Genomic DNA, 16,628 nt, shown 5'->3' on the forward strand with positions numbered 1-16,628 from the left:
GTATCTTTTAGGATTTTCATCTTAGTAATTCTAGCAAAGAGTATTCTTGTACACAGAAGTAAAATTTAAGTGTTCGTTAAGTTTCGAAGACAATTTAGTTCGACGACAAAAATATCATGTACAGTGATGCATGATGAGAATTTGCTGCAATAATGGTTATTGCAGTTCGTTAATGCAAGATGTGATGAAGTAGATTAGTATACGGCACATTTATTGTGAGCAAATTAATATGAGAGATATTTAAGCTTTGGGAAAGCCCCCTTTTACCATAGCAAAAGCGCTAGTCAGTAAATATTTTAAGTTTGCTTTACGGTAACGCTGATTCTTTGTCGTCTGCTATATTGAGAGGGAGAGTCGGTTTCACTTCTGAGGATTTTTCAAAACTTAGATGCAGACGAATGAAAAATGGTTTAAAATATAAGCTAGTTTCAGTTGTTTATACCCTCAATAAACTCTGAAACAAGTTAACTTGTGTTAAATCAGGAACATACATGTAAACATTCATGTTACTCACATCCGATTCGTTTTAAAAAATTTCTTTCAACCGGATGTTAAAAATACGATGCTGACTACGACTAAAATTATTTCACTTTATTCACGTTGTGTATGGTAGTAAACATATGTTAATATTTAATATTATCTGGATTTTGTCATTTTAATGTGAATAGCAAGCGGATAACTTCCTAGTTACAATAAACCGAACTCTGATTCGTTGAAAGTATATCAAATAGAAAATGAAGTACCTAATAACTTCCGGGTCAACCAAATACGAATCTACGACCATTTTGAATAAAATTTATTTATAAGGTATCTTTATTTATTATTAAAAAGAACGCTTCATACGAGCATTAAAGGCAATATTAGTAGGAAGGAAGTTAAAGTGACACTCTTATTCAAAGTCAATACATACAAAAGTATAACAATCATCAATTATGACTGATAAACCTTTAAATACTTACTAAATAATGCATTTACTGAAAATTCTAATTACTGATATTAAGTTTGAAACTGTGTATTTAATAACAGAAAACGCAAAAAATATTAAATGATGGTGAATGCTAAAAGATTTATTGTGGTCTATTATAGTCTCATAAGGTAGAAATACTTTGTTTCATGTTTTATGCTCATTTCTGTCAAATTTAACTTGGTATCCTTCATAAGAACCTATGTGTTCGACATGTATTCATACTTTTTGGAAGATTAAAGCAATATTATTAAGTATGGTAAATCTTTTCTGGGAGTAAGAGTACATCTTTAATGTGTGCTGAACTGTTATTACATCCATTACAGTGGGTTATTGTGCGTAAAGTAAATGTTTTCAATATGTCGCTTTTAAATATAAATGTTTTGAAATTATTGTATGAAAAACGTAAATATGATCTAACCACAAGATATACCACATGATTAAAAACCATCTTCAGTTTTCTGTCTGATGACATAAGTTGTTCATAATAATAAGCTATTGAAAATAAACCTTTTTTAATTTACTGTTTGAAAGCTCAATCGATTTTAATTCACTGTTTTGCATTTCAATCTTTAACAGGTTACTTTCTAGTCTCAGCATATAAACGGAATGTTGTTGGGTTGAAATTATCTTAAATTGAAAAAAAACACATGTCCTCTTTCAATTCTTCTAGTAATATTAATGTGTTTAAATGTTTGCATACAAATTGTGGCCCGCAAAATTAATGGATAGAGATTGGACATTGTTTTATTTTCGATAAACATTTTGCCACAGAATATAGCGATATAATTAATAACCAAACAGGAAAAAAGAGAGGTTATTCGCCTAAACAATATGAGTCCCGCCCCTTAGAAGTAGTAAAATAATAAGCTCATTCGCTAACGCTGGCAGTCGGCGTTTTTGACCTGTGAAGTCAATTGACATGCTGTAGAGAAATTCGAATTCACTCGGTGTATTCAGGCGGAGCTAAAGCCACGATCATTCAATGCAACGTATCTTTCAAATGCTAAATTCATTTGCAAACAGTAGTATGGAGGGTTAAGTTTTGCGCATACGCATTGTTCTGCACCTGCGTTAGTTAAATGTATACTCATTTCTTTTAGCTTAATTGTGACGAAAGCTGACATATTTTATTTTTATAATCTCTATTGATTCCATTTTAATCACCCGCCACTGAGTAGTGAGGGGATTATAGGAATGCACTTCGTCTGTCTGTCTGTCTGTCTGTCTGTCTGTCCTCCCCTCCGTAACATTTCGTGTCCGTGCTATAACTTACTTATGCATTGATGGATTACCATATAACTTGGTAAAAATGTTGTCCTCATTGGGACAATGTGCAGGGACATTGATCTGGGTCCATACATGAAAGGTCGAGGTCACACGAGACATTCAAAAGGTCAGAGTTCACATGCTCGTTTCTGATTTTAGTTATCTGTCTATGGAACATAATGATACATCTTGCGAATCTTATGCAGTATCCTGCGGGAGAGACTGCTTATCAATATCTCGCAAGTGAATGCGTGCCTCAATAACAGAGTAATTGGTATCGAGGTATGCAATGTTCTAGATATACCAACGTACATTTTCGGTGTATATTTACCGGCTGAAAACGACAGAACATTTTATTGTGAAGTTATTGGCGAATTAGAAGCGCTTATTTTATTTTACTGTACCCAGGGCCATGTAATAGTTGCTGGTGATTTTAATACTAAATTATACGACTATAGCCCAAAATCTGTGGCATTAACAAGAATCGTAAAAAGCTATAACCTTATACCTGTTAACCTTCGCCCATATAACAACTCACACGACTATAGCTACGTAACTAACCGAACAATGATAGATCATATGTTAGTATCCTCCGATTTATATATACGTGTCACATCGTTTGAATTCATTGACGAAAAAAAATTACTTACATCTGATCACTTGCCTTTTGTAATGACCTTTACGGCAGATACTCAAAGTCGAAATGCCGTTAACGATACAAATGTAAGGCGAAATCATGTGGGAAAGACTTACACCTGACGACATTTGCATGTATCAAACAACGTTAGATAAAGCGTTTATAAACTAGGAGTTATCCATACTCCCAGACGTTAATACATTGAATGAGACCATTGTATCAGTACTAGTATCAACGTGTGACAAATATCTACCAACACACAACCCGATACACAAACCAAAGACTTACTGGAATGATGAAATAAAACAATTATATCTAACTGCTAAACACGAACGATTACAATGGATGCGAAATGGTCGTCCGCGCAATCCAAGCCATGATTCATTTAAAAGATTTAAGCGAGCAAAGCCCTTTTTATAGCTACACAGCGGAGGCTCGCCGAAACATATGTGCATAATGTTTTCGATAAAATCGATAACGCGGCAGGAACAGATGACAAGTTATTCTGGCGCCTTCTTAGAAAGTTAAAAAAATAAAAACCCTAACAGTGTTTCAAAACTTGAGGTTGATGGTGTAAAGAACGAAGCTGAGATGATAAAGGATGGTTTTGCTAGTTTTTACTGATCCGTATTTGATGTTAGCTATAATATGCCGCTTTCAGAATTTGAGCGTGAAGTTAAAGACAGAATTAATGAAAAGATTCACGAATCATTACCAGATAACACTACATTTAAAGAAATCTCAGAACATGAAATTAGGATCGCGATTAAAAGATTAAAACGTAAAAAAGCGCCCGGTCCAGACTCGGTTTTAAATGAACACGTTTTATACGGTGGGCAACCAGTTATTATGGCCCTTAAGGTTCTGTTTAATGATATAGTACGCTTCGAAGAGTATCCATCGTCATGGAAACGTAGTTACATCATCCCTATTTACAAAGGAAATGGCAAGCCACGGTCAAGCCCTACTAGCTACAGGCCGATTTCACTTATTTCTACGTTTTGCAAAATATTCGAGCGTGTCATCGTAAAAATATTTGATAAAATATCATTTTCCAAATTTCAGAATAAACAACAACAAGGATTCCAAAAAGGACTGAGTTGTATAACTGAAGCCTTTAATCTACAGGAAGTAATTACGCATAATCTCGATAGTGGAAGTAATGTATATGTACCTCAGTTAGATATGAAAGGCGCCTTTAATGTTGTCTAGCACGACTCCCTATTTTTAAAATTGCACGATCTTGGCATTCAAGGGAAGCTATGGAAAACTCTACTTAATGGTTACCAAAACCTTACAACATACGTGAGGTGGTCTGGTTCAACGTCTGACTCTATAAAACATAAGAAACATTTTCATTTCTTTTTCTATCAAAAAGGTTATTCATAAATTAACGACCTACGTTGCCGTGAAGTATATTGAAAAACTAAAGCAAAATGATAATTGCAGTCGACCTACTTTGCCGTGTAGTAAATTGAAAAGCAAAAGAAAAATGACGCTGGCAGTCGACCTACTTTGCCGTGTAGTATATTGAAAAGCTAAAGATAAATCACGCTGGCAGTCGACCTACTTTGTCGTGTAGTATATTCAAAAGCTCAAAAAAATGACGGGACAGTCGACCTACTTTGCCGTGTATAATATTGAAAAGCTAAAGAAAAATGACACTTGCAGTCGACCTACTTTGCCGTGTAGTATATTGAACAACTCAAGAAAAATGACGCTTGCAGTTGACCTACTTTGCCGTGTAGTAAATTGAAAAGCAAAAGATAAATGACGCTTGCAGTCGACCTACTTTGCCGTGTAGTATATTGAAAAGCAAAAGAAAAATGACGCTGGCAGTCGACCTACTTTGCCGTGTAGTAAATTGAAAAGCAAAAGAAAAATGACGCTGGCAGTCGACCTACTTTGCCGTGTAGTATATTGAAAAGCAAAAGAAAAATGACGCTGGAAGTCGACCTACTTTGCCGTGTAGTAAATTGAAAAGCAAAAGAAAAATTACACTGGCAGTCGACCTACTTTGTCGTGTAGTATATTGAAAAGCTAAAGATAAATCACGCTGGCAGTCGACCTACTCTGCGTGTAGTATATTCAAAAGCTCAAAAAAATGACGGGACAGTCGACCTACTTTGCCGTGTATAATATTGAAAAGCTAAAGAAAAATGACGCTTGCAGTCGACCTACATTGCCGTGTAGTATATTGAACAACTCAAGAAAAATGACGCTTGCAGTCGACTTACTTTGCCGTGTAGTATATTGAAAAGCTTAAGGTGTTGCACACGATGGCATGGGACCACATATAGTTTTACTTTAGGTTTCATATAGACCCTTACTTGGCTTTTTCACAAATAGCAGCCCGAATTGAAAAAAAAACAACAACAACAAGTCACTGATTGCTGTAGAATAATCCCAGACAGAACATTTTACCACAAGTGGTAAAATGTTCTGTCTGGGATTATTCTACAAATTATATCGATGTTAAATTCTAAAAAAAAATAAAAAATAAACATTATTAAAAGTTAAAGATGGATGGTTAACCTTAAGCTACAAAATGATCTAAGATATTTAATAAATACCGCCAAGGGTACATAACTTCGAGACGTATTATGACGGCTAAATAAAAGTAAAATTAAGATACCCTTGTTTACTTCCGCTATCATACACAAATATTTCTGACCACGATCGACCTCGAGTTTATCTCTTGTCGATTTAAAATCTAGCACGCGAGTATAAGTAGTGTAACACGGATACAAGGATATAAAATCTTACAATTCAGTACAAAGGAAATATCGGTTAACACACAGGTGAGGGGACGATTTCATCATATTTAAAATTGTGTGTATTTGTATGTGTATATTTTATGTAATATGTACATTTCTGTTTTATTCTTTCATAACTTAAGATTCCGTTTTAAAACTGATTTATGAATTATGCAATATATTGTATTGTTTGATAGTATCCTATCCTATTTTCGTTTTCGTCTATTCAATTGTCAATGACATAAAACATGTCGTTTAGAATAAAATCTGTACATGTTAGCACAGACCTCGATTTATCAATGCTCCATCTATTTATAGACTGCGTCAAATGCATGCATTTTAAGCGTATTTTATTACTTTTCTTCTCCGATATTGACATGCACATTAAATTTTGATGATTAAAGGTGAGTGCCAGGTGAACAATCCGCTAGTTGACCCCCCCCCCCCCCCATACTATTTCAATGTCACACTGATTACTAAACACAGGGTTATAATGCAAGCGGCTAACTGAATATATTAATACGCCAATTTAACTTGTAACAATTAACCTGAATTGCAATGAAATAGAACCTCTGTTTTAACGATTATCAATTATACTGAATTACACTTTATGGAACCACTTACTATATAGAATGATCTCGGACATTTAAAAGGGTTAAAAATTAACTTCATCTGTAACACAATAACTTAGATTGTTGAATCGGGATCATTCTTTGCATCAGAAGTCTCATTATTTATACAATATCCATGATATTCGTTAAATGTGTTTAAATTATGTAATTTTCGATCAACTATTATTCTCCCTTTTAATACAACCATACAGTACAAATATCACGTGCGTTTCGCCAGAAAAAAATGTCAACTCCCAGTCGACGCAAGCTTCTTATCGACACCGATGCCGGTGTTGACGATGCACAAGCGATCCTGATGGCATTGAAGTGCCCGGATGTTGACGTCATCGGAATTACGTGCGTCGCCGGAAATGCTGACGCGATGCAAGTCGGGAAAAATGTGTTGAGAGTGTTACAAGTTGTGAATCGACTTGACGTAAGTGTTTGTTACAAAGAAAATATTTATGAGATCAATTACTGCTTGGGGTTCCTCTAAGACAATTAACTGATTTTGCCTATTGAAGGGGTGGGTCCACGAATATTTGTTTGAAGGGCGTAGCTCAAAACATACAATTGCTAACTAAAATGGGGCTTTTCATGATGGTATATTCTTCCCGGAAAACGGTAAGTTTTTAAGTATTGAGGCTGGGGATCGAGCCTGCGTCCCCTAGATAGACAGTAACATGGGGATTTCCATTAAGACACTGTTCTGCATCGTACACCTTAATATTTGTAGATACCAGTGTATATCGGATGTAACGAACCTTTGCTTGGTGACAAAAAAGAAACCAGTGATTACCACGGTTCGGATGGCTTCGGTGACGTCCCGGATCCCGAGGCCCCGGATGATAGCCTACTCGAATCAGAACACGCCGTTAATGCGCTAATGAGACTTTCCAAGAAACATGAAGGTATGGCAAGCTAAAAGCGCAAATAGAAGTGAATTTGAAAAAAGTAGATAACATTTTTAGTGGTTGAATGCTTTCTGAAATCCAGACGAACTTACCTATCTGGAGTGGTACAAATAGGTCTGAATTCGATCTAAGACTGATGTAACTAATCGGATTGTAAGGTAAAAATAACCTACCGATACAGTGAATGAAGTCAACGATGTATGACCATAAGATTGAGTTATTTTGCATATTAAACACCTGTTACCTCCCCTGTTTAATGCCTCTTAAAAGTGAAGGAAGAGAGGGGAAGGTGTACTTTGCACTGTTCAATAACATCAGTCAGGTTAAATAACCAGTGAAGTATTCATTTTAAACCTTTCAGTCTTTATCTAGTGCAGATAATCTACTTTTGCTTTGAGCCCGGATTATTAAAAATAGTAGAAACGACCTACTACCAACCACGGAATGAAATCAAGCAACACATATGAACGACAAGAACACACACTAGCATTAGGAATGACATATATGTATTGGATCAATTGTTTAGAACTTTGTTAACAGTATCCCAATCCTGAAAATTGATTTTCAAATTTGTCCAAAGCCTTCTGAAGGCACGAATCAAAATCAAACATTTCAATACATTGTTGATGTTATCAAAAGGGTCTACTTATGATAAACAAGTGATCGCAGGCGGTCCTATCACGTTTTCTGTTATCTTCAAGGTATATCACTAAGCTTGCTGGAGATTGCCGAGTTGTTACGATTGTATAAGGGCTTGCTATATCGCTTATAGCGCAAGATAACAGTCTTTGTGGCAGCTGAGATAAACATCATCATTTTTGATAATGGTGATTAAAACTTATTAAGAGTGCTACTCTGACATTTCCCTATTTTCAGGGGAGTTATCTCTTGTGTGCCTAGCACCCCTTACAAATATTGCAATGGCTATCAGAATGGATCCCGGCATCGGCTCACGCCTCAAACACTGCTATATCATGGGCGGGAACCATCATGGTGAGAATTCATGTTTGGGCAATATATGCCTAGTATTAATGAAAGGCAAAAATTATTCTTTGTTTCCACTAACAACTCCAAAAATAATATACATTTATACATTTACAGTTTAAATCACTATTGTAGAATATTTTAAATATTACTAAAACATGCACATTTTAGAGGATATTACGAATAAAATCTAATCTACGGCGAAAAAAAAAAGGTTTGGGTCGGAAAGGAAAAAATGGGTTCGGTCGGGTTAGTAGACACAAACATTTTTTTGCGCGAAATAGGGTTTAAGGAAGACATATGGTGATGCCCGCATGAGATCCGGACTCCACATATTATCTGATTGTGAAAATCGAATGTTGTTGTTGTTTTTATGTCTGCATTTTTTTTGTTTAAAATATTCAACATTATTATTAATAAGATATATGCAAGATATTATGACGTCATTTAAATCAAACAGAATATGTGGCTCTATGCGCATACGCAGTTACAGCAATTAACGTAATCATGAAGAGTCGTTTTATAAGCAATAAGTAACGATTCTTTATAAATAAGAAACCTAGCATTTTAAAAAATGGTCCTTGATATAAAACGCAGAATGCATATAGATATGGTAGCGCAGATAAGATTGCCGAATACGTTAGTAACATACACAAAGATGGTATTGGAATACGCAGATAACGCAGATATTGTGTGTATTTGTCTCAAGTCAGTTGCTTATCAATGAGAATTTTAATGTCAATAAAAGACATCTACACTGAAATACATGCACAGTATACCGGCGACATTTATGCCGCGCATCAACTTTCCCTTGTAATGTATATGATGGGTCCATATATGTATGTGATATGACGTATTCTTGTACTGTTTTAGGGAAAGGGAACATGACAGTCGCCGCGGAGTTTAATTTCTATTTTGATCCTGAGGCCGCTTACGTTGTCTTGAATCAACTAAAGGCGCACATTACCATTGTCACGTGGGAGACTTGTATGGAACATTCCATTCCATGGGTAAATATTACGATATAGTTAAAGGCAGCTTAATTTACTTTTATAATATCAAAAATCATTTCGATGCGACGGACTTGTATTAAATATCACACAATAAAAAAAATCTAGATAGAAAATGGTCATATACAGAGTTAGGAAATGGCTAAGATCGAATGATTTAATTTAAGATGTACTTGGTACAAGTGCAATTGTACAGTTTTATATATAAAAAGCTAGACTATTCGAGGAATAAGGAGAGCTAAACTACCCACCCTGGCGTCAGCGTCACACCTTAGTAAAGGTTTTGCACATAAGCACCTTTAGGTCATTATCTCAGCAATTGCATCATGTATTGCATTAAAACTTTATATATGTATTCCTAACTATCCAAACTACTTAATTAATCAAGATACGATAACACTTATGCAAATTAGTGGTCTTTATAATTTGACTTAGGAATTCTGGTTAAGGTTTTTGCTTGTAAGCTTTCATAGGTTAATATCTCAGCAACTACTTGATGTATTGTTTTGAGACTTTATACAACGCTACTCAACCATCCAACCAACTTAAATAACCAAGTTAGATTACTCTATTTTGCATAAAATGCTAAATATGGCCGTTTATTGTTTTACTTCAAAATTCTGGTAACCACATTTTTGTCAATATCGCAGCAAATACAACATGTATTGCATTGCAACTTAAGACTTGGGTTCCCAACTTTCCAACATCTTTAATTGATCAAGTAAGTAAACTCTACCATGCATATAGTGCAAATTATTGTTCTTTATTATTCAACATAGAAATTCTGGGTAAGGTTTTTTACGCATGTCAGCACACATAGGTTAATAGTTAAGCAACTGCTGGATGTATTGCATTGAGACTTTAAACAACGGAATTCAACCATCCTACTCGAAAAACCAAGTTAGATTATTGTGTTTTGCAAATGATGGCCCTTAATTATTCGCCTTATAAATTCTGGATAAGGTTTTGCATGTAACAACACTAAAGCCATTATCTCAGCAAATACAGCATGGATTGCATTGAAACTTTATACATGTGCTCCAAACCATTCAGCCTTCTTAATTTATCAAGAACGGTAACATTTTCCTGCATATGATATCAATTTTGGCCCTTTATTATTCAACTTAGCAATTATGGTTAATGTTTTGCATGTTAGAACATGTAAGTCAATAACTCAGCAACTACTTTTTGTATTGCATTGAAACTTTAAACAATCAAGTATGATAACTCTAATTGCATATAATACAAAATTTGTCCCTTTATTATTTGACTTATAAATTCTGGATAAGGTTCTGCATTTAATCATTTTTTTACAGTGATCCATGCATGTTTCACTAAAATTTTGCGATTCTTACCTTAAAAGCGGCGGAATAGTCGAGCGTGCTGTCTCTGTGTCAGCTCTAGTTAGTGTTTTTATTCTAAGAATAAAACTGTACATTCTGGTGGCTTGAAATTAATTAATGCAAATGTGTGTTTGTGTGTGTGTGTGTGTGTGTGTTGGACGAATGATGATGATGATGACGACGACGGCGACGACGGCAACGACGACAACGACGAAGATGACGACAACGATGATGATGATGATGATGGTTTTATATATCAATGCATTATTTTGATAGGATGATTTTATGGCTTTGAAAAAATGCTACTGCAAGACAGCTGTTGGAAAGTTTGTGTCCATGCTTGAAGAAAATGTGATAAAATCGTTTTATCAAACACTGCGTGATTCTGGTATCGATAAAAGCTACGAAGTTGTGGATCAGTTTGCAATGGCGGCAGCCATATTTGATGATGTCATCATTTTACAAGAACTTGTTTACTCAACCGTTGAACTTACTTCAGGTTTATGTCGAGGTCAAATGGTTGTTGATTGGTCAAATGTGTTAAAGAGAAATCCTAATGTCAATGTAGTACTTAAAATTGATATGAACAAAATCCTAGATTCGTACGAGAATATGCTAAAATAGTATGTAGAATAATGTGCAAATTCAATGGCTTTGTTGGCCAAATAAATTGTGTTTCAAAGTTTCATCTGTTGTAGGAGTTTTATTCCAACATTCGTGACAAAGGCGGGGATGTTTGCAATTTTCTCTCAAAAATAGAAAAGAAATCATGTGAATACGCCAAGAAACAAAAGTGGGCTACTTTCATGCCCGCGGATGAATATCTTATAGCATGTGTTCTGAGGCTCGACGTCATTAAAACCTGCTGTGACGTGTACGCAACTGTGGAAGTTAAGGGGCATTACACGTGGGGACAGATGGTCGTCGACTGGCAAAAAGTCCTGAAAAGACCCAACAATGTGTGCGTTGTAACAGATATAAACCAGGATATATTTGAAGGAATGTTAGCAGACCTATTTATAAACAAGGACACACACCGCAGGACATGATTTGTCCAATCTTTTGAGACGTCTCAATTACAAACATCCTTGTTCACATTAGAAAAAAGGAATGTCTGATGAAATAGCTGTGTTTCACCCATCACTGGTACGAACATTGAGGTTCTTATTGTTGAATATATTCTTATACATATGTTTGTTAATCAGTGGACAAAATAATTGCCTTTGTCTTTCAAGCAAGTTAGTCTACAAAGTACTTCTTCAAGGCCTCCGAAAGTGTGCCGCATTTGTGACTAGATGGCTATCACATAAATGTGTGTGTGTTTTGTTTGATTATGACTATAGTAATAAACATTATATAATTATTTTGTATACTGAATTAAGATTCAGTTGTTGTCTTATGATGTGTATATTTGTTTAATCATTTATTTGTTCGCCAAAGATTATTTTATCTACGATTTATTTTGTCATATAAATTTGATCATTGGCGATTGATTCCTAATCAAATAGGTTTGTACAAGCGTAAGTTATACCGTACCGTTCATAGATAAACAATAAAAAAATATTTCTTAATTGATATAAGTTAGAAAGTTATATGAAAGTATATAGATATAGTTGTATAGACTGTATTAATAAACTTACTTATACATCTGTTTCGCCATATATGCATATGTAAGCCTTTGTATTACATGTATATATAAACGTTTGTATTAGACTAATTTGATCACGGGTCATATTGGCCAATCTCAAATATGTATTGTGCTATAAACGTCTTTGGAATATGTTTTTCACTTCTTTCTTCTATTCACACTGTCTTCCAGAGGTATAGAGGGGATTCTAGGGAACATTAATATCAGGGACATCAATATGAGGGACATCAATAGCAGGGACATCAATATCAGGGACATCAATATCAGGGACATCAATATCAGGGACATCAATATCAGGGACATCAATATGAGGGACATCAATATCAGGGACATCAATATGAGGGACATCAATATCAGGGACATCAATATCAGGGACATCAATATCAGGGACATCAATATCAGAGATATCAATATCAGGGACATCAATATCAGGGACATCAATATCAGGGACATCAATATTAGGGACATCAATATGAGGGACATCAATATCAGGGACATCAATATGAGGGACATCAATAGCAGGGACATCAATATCAGGGACATCAATATCAGGGACATCAATATGAGGGACATCAATAGCAGGGACATCAATATCAGGGACATCAATATCAGGGACATCAATATCAGGGACATCAATATCAGGGACATCAATATGAGGGACATCAATATCAGGGACATCAATATCAGGGACATCAATATCAGGGACATCAATATCAGGGACATCAATATCAGGGACATCAATATCAGGGACATCAATATCAGGGACATCAATATCAGGGACATCAATATGAGGGACATCAATATGAGGGACATCAATAGCAGGGACATCAATATCAGGGACATCAATATCAGGGACATCAATATGAGGGACATCAATAGCAGGGACATCAATATCAGGGACATCAATATCAGGGACATCAATATCAGGGACATCAATATCAGGGACATCAATATCAGGGACATCAATATCAGGGACATCAATATCAGGGACATCAATATCAGGGACATCAATATCAGGGACATCAATATCAGGGACATCAATATGAGGGACATCAATATCAGGGACATCAATATCAGGGACATCAATATCAGGGACATCAATATCAGGGACATTAATATCAGGGACATCAATAGCAGGGACATCAATATCAGGGACATCAATATCAGGGACATCAATATCAGGGACATCAATATCAGGGACATCAATATCAGGGACATCAATATCAGGGACATCAATATGAGGGACATCAATATCAGGGACATCAATATGAGGGACATCAATAGCAGGGACATCAATAGCAGGGACATCAATATCAGGGACATCAATATGAGGGACATCAATAGCAGGGACATCAATATCAGGGACATCAATATGAGGGACATCAATAGCAGGGACATCAATATCAGGGACATCAATATCAGGGACATCAATATCAGGGACATCAATATCAGGGACATCAATATCAGGGACATCAATATCAGGGACATCAATATCAGGGACATCAATAGCAGGGACATCAATATCAGGGACATCAATATCAGGGACATCAATATCAGGGACATCAATATCAGGGACATCAATATCAGGGACATCAATAGCAGGGACATCAATATCAGGGACATCAATAGCAGGGACATCAATATCAGGGACATCAATATCAGGGATATCAATATCAGGGACATCAATATGAGGGACATCAATAGCAGGGACATCAATATCAGGGACATCAATATCAGGGACATCAATATCAGGGACATCAATATCAGGGACATCAATATCAGGGATAGCAATATCAGGGACATCAATATCAGGGACATCAATATGAGGGACATCAATATCAGGGACATCAATATCAGGGACATCAATATGAGGGACATCAATAGCAGGGACATCAATATCAGGGACATCAATATCAGGGACATCAATATCAGGGACATCAATATCAGGGACATCAATATCAGGGACATCAATATCAGGGACATCAATATGAGGGACATCAATAGCAGGGATAGCAATATCAGGGACATCAATAGCAGGGACATCAATATCAGGGACATCAATATCAGGGACATCAATATCAGGGATAATTTTTTAATAAACTCCATTCAAGTATATTATCAGACAACTCAGGGATGGCCAAAAATGCGTCAACATACGATAGTCGCCATTGTGTTCATCACTGATGTACTACAACACATAGCTAAATTCCATAGTTAAATTAATGATAGAAATTTATTGGGGAAATATCCTTGTTCATAACAATTTATTGGGGAAATATCCTTGTTCTGTTATGAGTCATCCATTGTGCATAGTTTTTATTAGAAATAATAGCTGTTTTTTTATAGTTTTTACTATGTCAGTGCATTTAAAAATGTGAAAAATAGAAGATTATGTATATATATATAAACGTTGCATGACGTTAAACGTAGCAAAGAGCAAACGTGTTGATCAATGCAAACACAGTTTGAAGATTAAACTACTACGTTCAATTAATTGTAAACACCATGATACATTGCTGCAGGAAATGTATTTCCAAATGTGATTTCTCGATTAAAACTGTAATAGATATCACATTTCTCCCAGCTCAGATAAGTAGATCCAATAATTTAACCGTGCTAGAAATTCTTATCTTGCCCACGGGCGAAGATAAAATGCCCGTATGGAACTCCATTTTAATGGTCACCACATTGTAATTACCTACCTTGTTAATTAACCCATTGGCTGGCAATATTTTATAGAAATGTACATTTTTACTGAAATGGTCATGTCCGAAATGCCACCATCCTAACTGATGACAAATACCTTGCTCTATTGTGGACAAAAACAAGCTGAACAAGGCATTGTTATTGCCTCTTTCCCCCATAGCAGTTGTTTCATCAGGCCCTTGAGCATGTTCAGGCATATGATGTAGCTACTCTTGTTACCAGAGATAAACATAAGGTTTCCAACCATCGTAATACTTTTGGGTCTAGGTCTGTCTGTAGGTCCATTAAATGCAGGGTTATGGAATGATGTTGAGGTCGATGTCAAGCTTTGTGATCGTTGTGATAGCGAGTACCTTTTCATGTTTTCTGATCACTACAATATTCCTGAATTATTTCCCTTTCACGTACAGTATGTGTAGCTTTCTATTGAATTTGGACACTAATAAACTAATACCATGGTAGGCATTCACCTTGTTACAGACACCAAGAGCGAGTTGTACCTGAGTCTCAAGTAACTGAATTACCGACCTTAGGGATGATAACGGCCAACCCGTTCCATAGAAGGAGAAACTTCTGACAACGTCAAATCGTCTGACATGGCCCACAGACTAGAGAAACCCTGGAGCTTGCAAAACACCTTATAAACATGACATTTCCCCCTGCGTGACGCTGATGTTTTTAAGTAAGAATCTCTGCATTTCAGTTTTCATTTGTAAAATAACTAAGATGTGCTAAATACTTAAATATGCATTGGAAATTAACGTCTGACTGATTTTCTCTGACGTACTTGTTGCTGGGATTGGTTACCTATACAATGTACCTATGTCTGGTGTGTATCATCAAGAAAACATATACAACTTCTAGTATGACATACAATAATCAACTTAATCATTAAAGCGAAGGTTTATTCAATCATCAGTTTGTACCCGTTGTTAAAAGACTTACTGTTAAGGAAAAGAAAGAGTTTTAAACACTACTTAACATCTTCAATTTAACCAGATTACATAAGATTACATTTGCGATACAAAAGCGAAATTTATCATTGATAATTAATTACATCAAATGATAGTCAAGTATTTGTAGAAGGAGATAAGAGTTGTAGTGATTATGGTGAGGTGTACAAACAAGAGGCGTGAGAGTTATCTTCTTCATCTTCATTCGCCACTCGTGAAAATATGTTTTTCTATGACACTCGTGAAATAAAATACGATCTTACACTGAAATAAACAAATATCCTCTATATCTTCATTTTAACCTCCGATGTTGTCTTACATAATAATAATATCTTTATTTTAAGAAGGTGACATATTAAGATCATGTACAAAACTACAGAATCTTATTTTCGATATGGCCCTCTGAAACAGAATGAAAATATGGCAAATAATCATAAGACAAACATGAAGACGATGCTAACAACGATGACGATGATGATGATGATTATAAGTATGCTGTTGATGCTGACGATAATGATGCATATGATGACATGATGATGATGTTGAATCAATATTAGACAGATACTTTCAGTTAAATATAATTATGAATAAAACATCACAATTTGTATAATCACAAGTTTCCTATGAGGTACTGTTTGACCTTTATTTTATACGTATTAAAGTTTTTTGATTCTCGTATTTCCAAAGGTATATATATCCACATTTATTAGTATGCATTTCCAAAACTGTAAAATATGCAATGTTTACATTTTAAGTAAAATATAACTTTATAGTTTCGCAGTACAAAATGAATTGTTAATATATTTCAGTGCTGTAATGTTATTATTCATGTT

At 35.3% G+C, this 16,628-nt stretch overlaps 1 protein-coding gene across 3 annotated transcripts; it reads left to right on the forward strand.

The window, feature by feature from the left end:
• Positions 1-5,541: 5,541 nt before the first annotated feature.
• LOC128222948 (inosine-uridine preferring nucleoside hydrolase-like) lies at positions 5,542-12,270 on the forward strand. Of its 3 annotated transcripts, none has more exons than XM_052932138.1 (6): positions 5,542-5,671; positions 6,450-6,673; positions 6,974-7,148; positions 8,028-8,144; positions 9,009-9,145; positions 11,187-12,270. In XM_052932138.1, the coding sequence occupies exons 2-6, from the start codon at positions 6,482-6,484 to the stop codon at positions 11,535-11,537; spliced, it is 972 nt and encodes a 323-aa protein (XP_052788098.1). In that variant the 5' UTR covers positions 5,542-5,671; positions 6,450-6,481; the 3' UTR covers positions 11,538-12,270. The 3 variants fall into 3 exon arrangements, with proteins under 3 accessions (XP_052788098.1, XP_052788099.1, XP_052788100.1); XM_052932139.1 differs by having other exon boundaries at positions 6,476-6,673; XM_052932140.1 differs by having other exon boundaries at positions 10,765-11,310.
• Positions 12,271-16,628: the final 4,358 nt, after the last annotated feature.

The sequence above is a fragment of the Mya arenaria genome, chromosome 17 (assembly GCF_026914265.1).
Source record: "Mya arenaria isolate MELC-2E11 chromosome 17, ASM2691426v1".
In the NCBI taxonomy this organism is placed as follows: Eukaryota; Metazoa; Mollusca; class Bivalvia; order Myida; family Myidae; genus Mya; species Mya arenaria.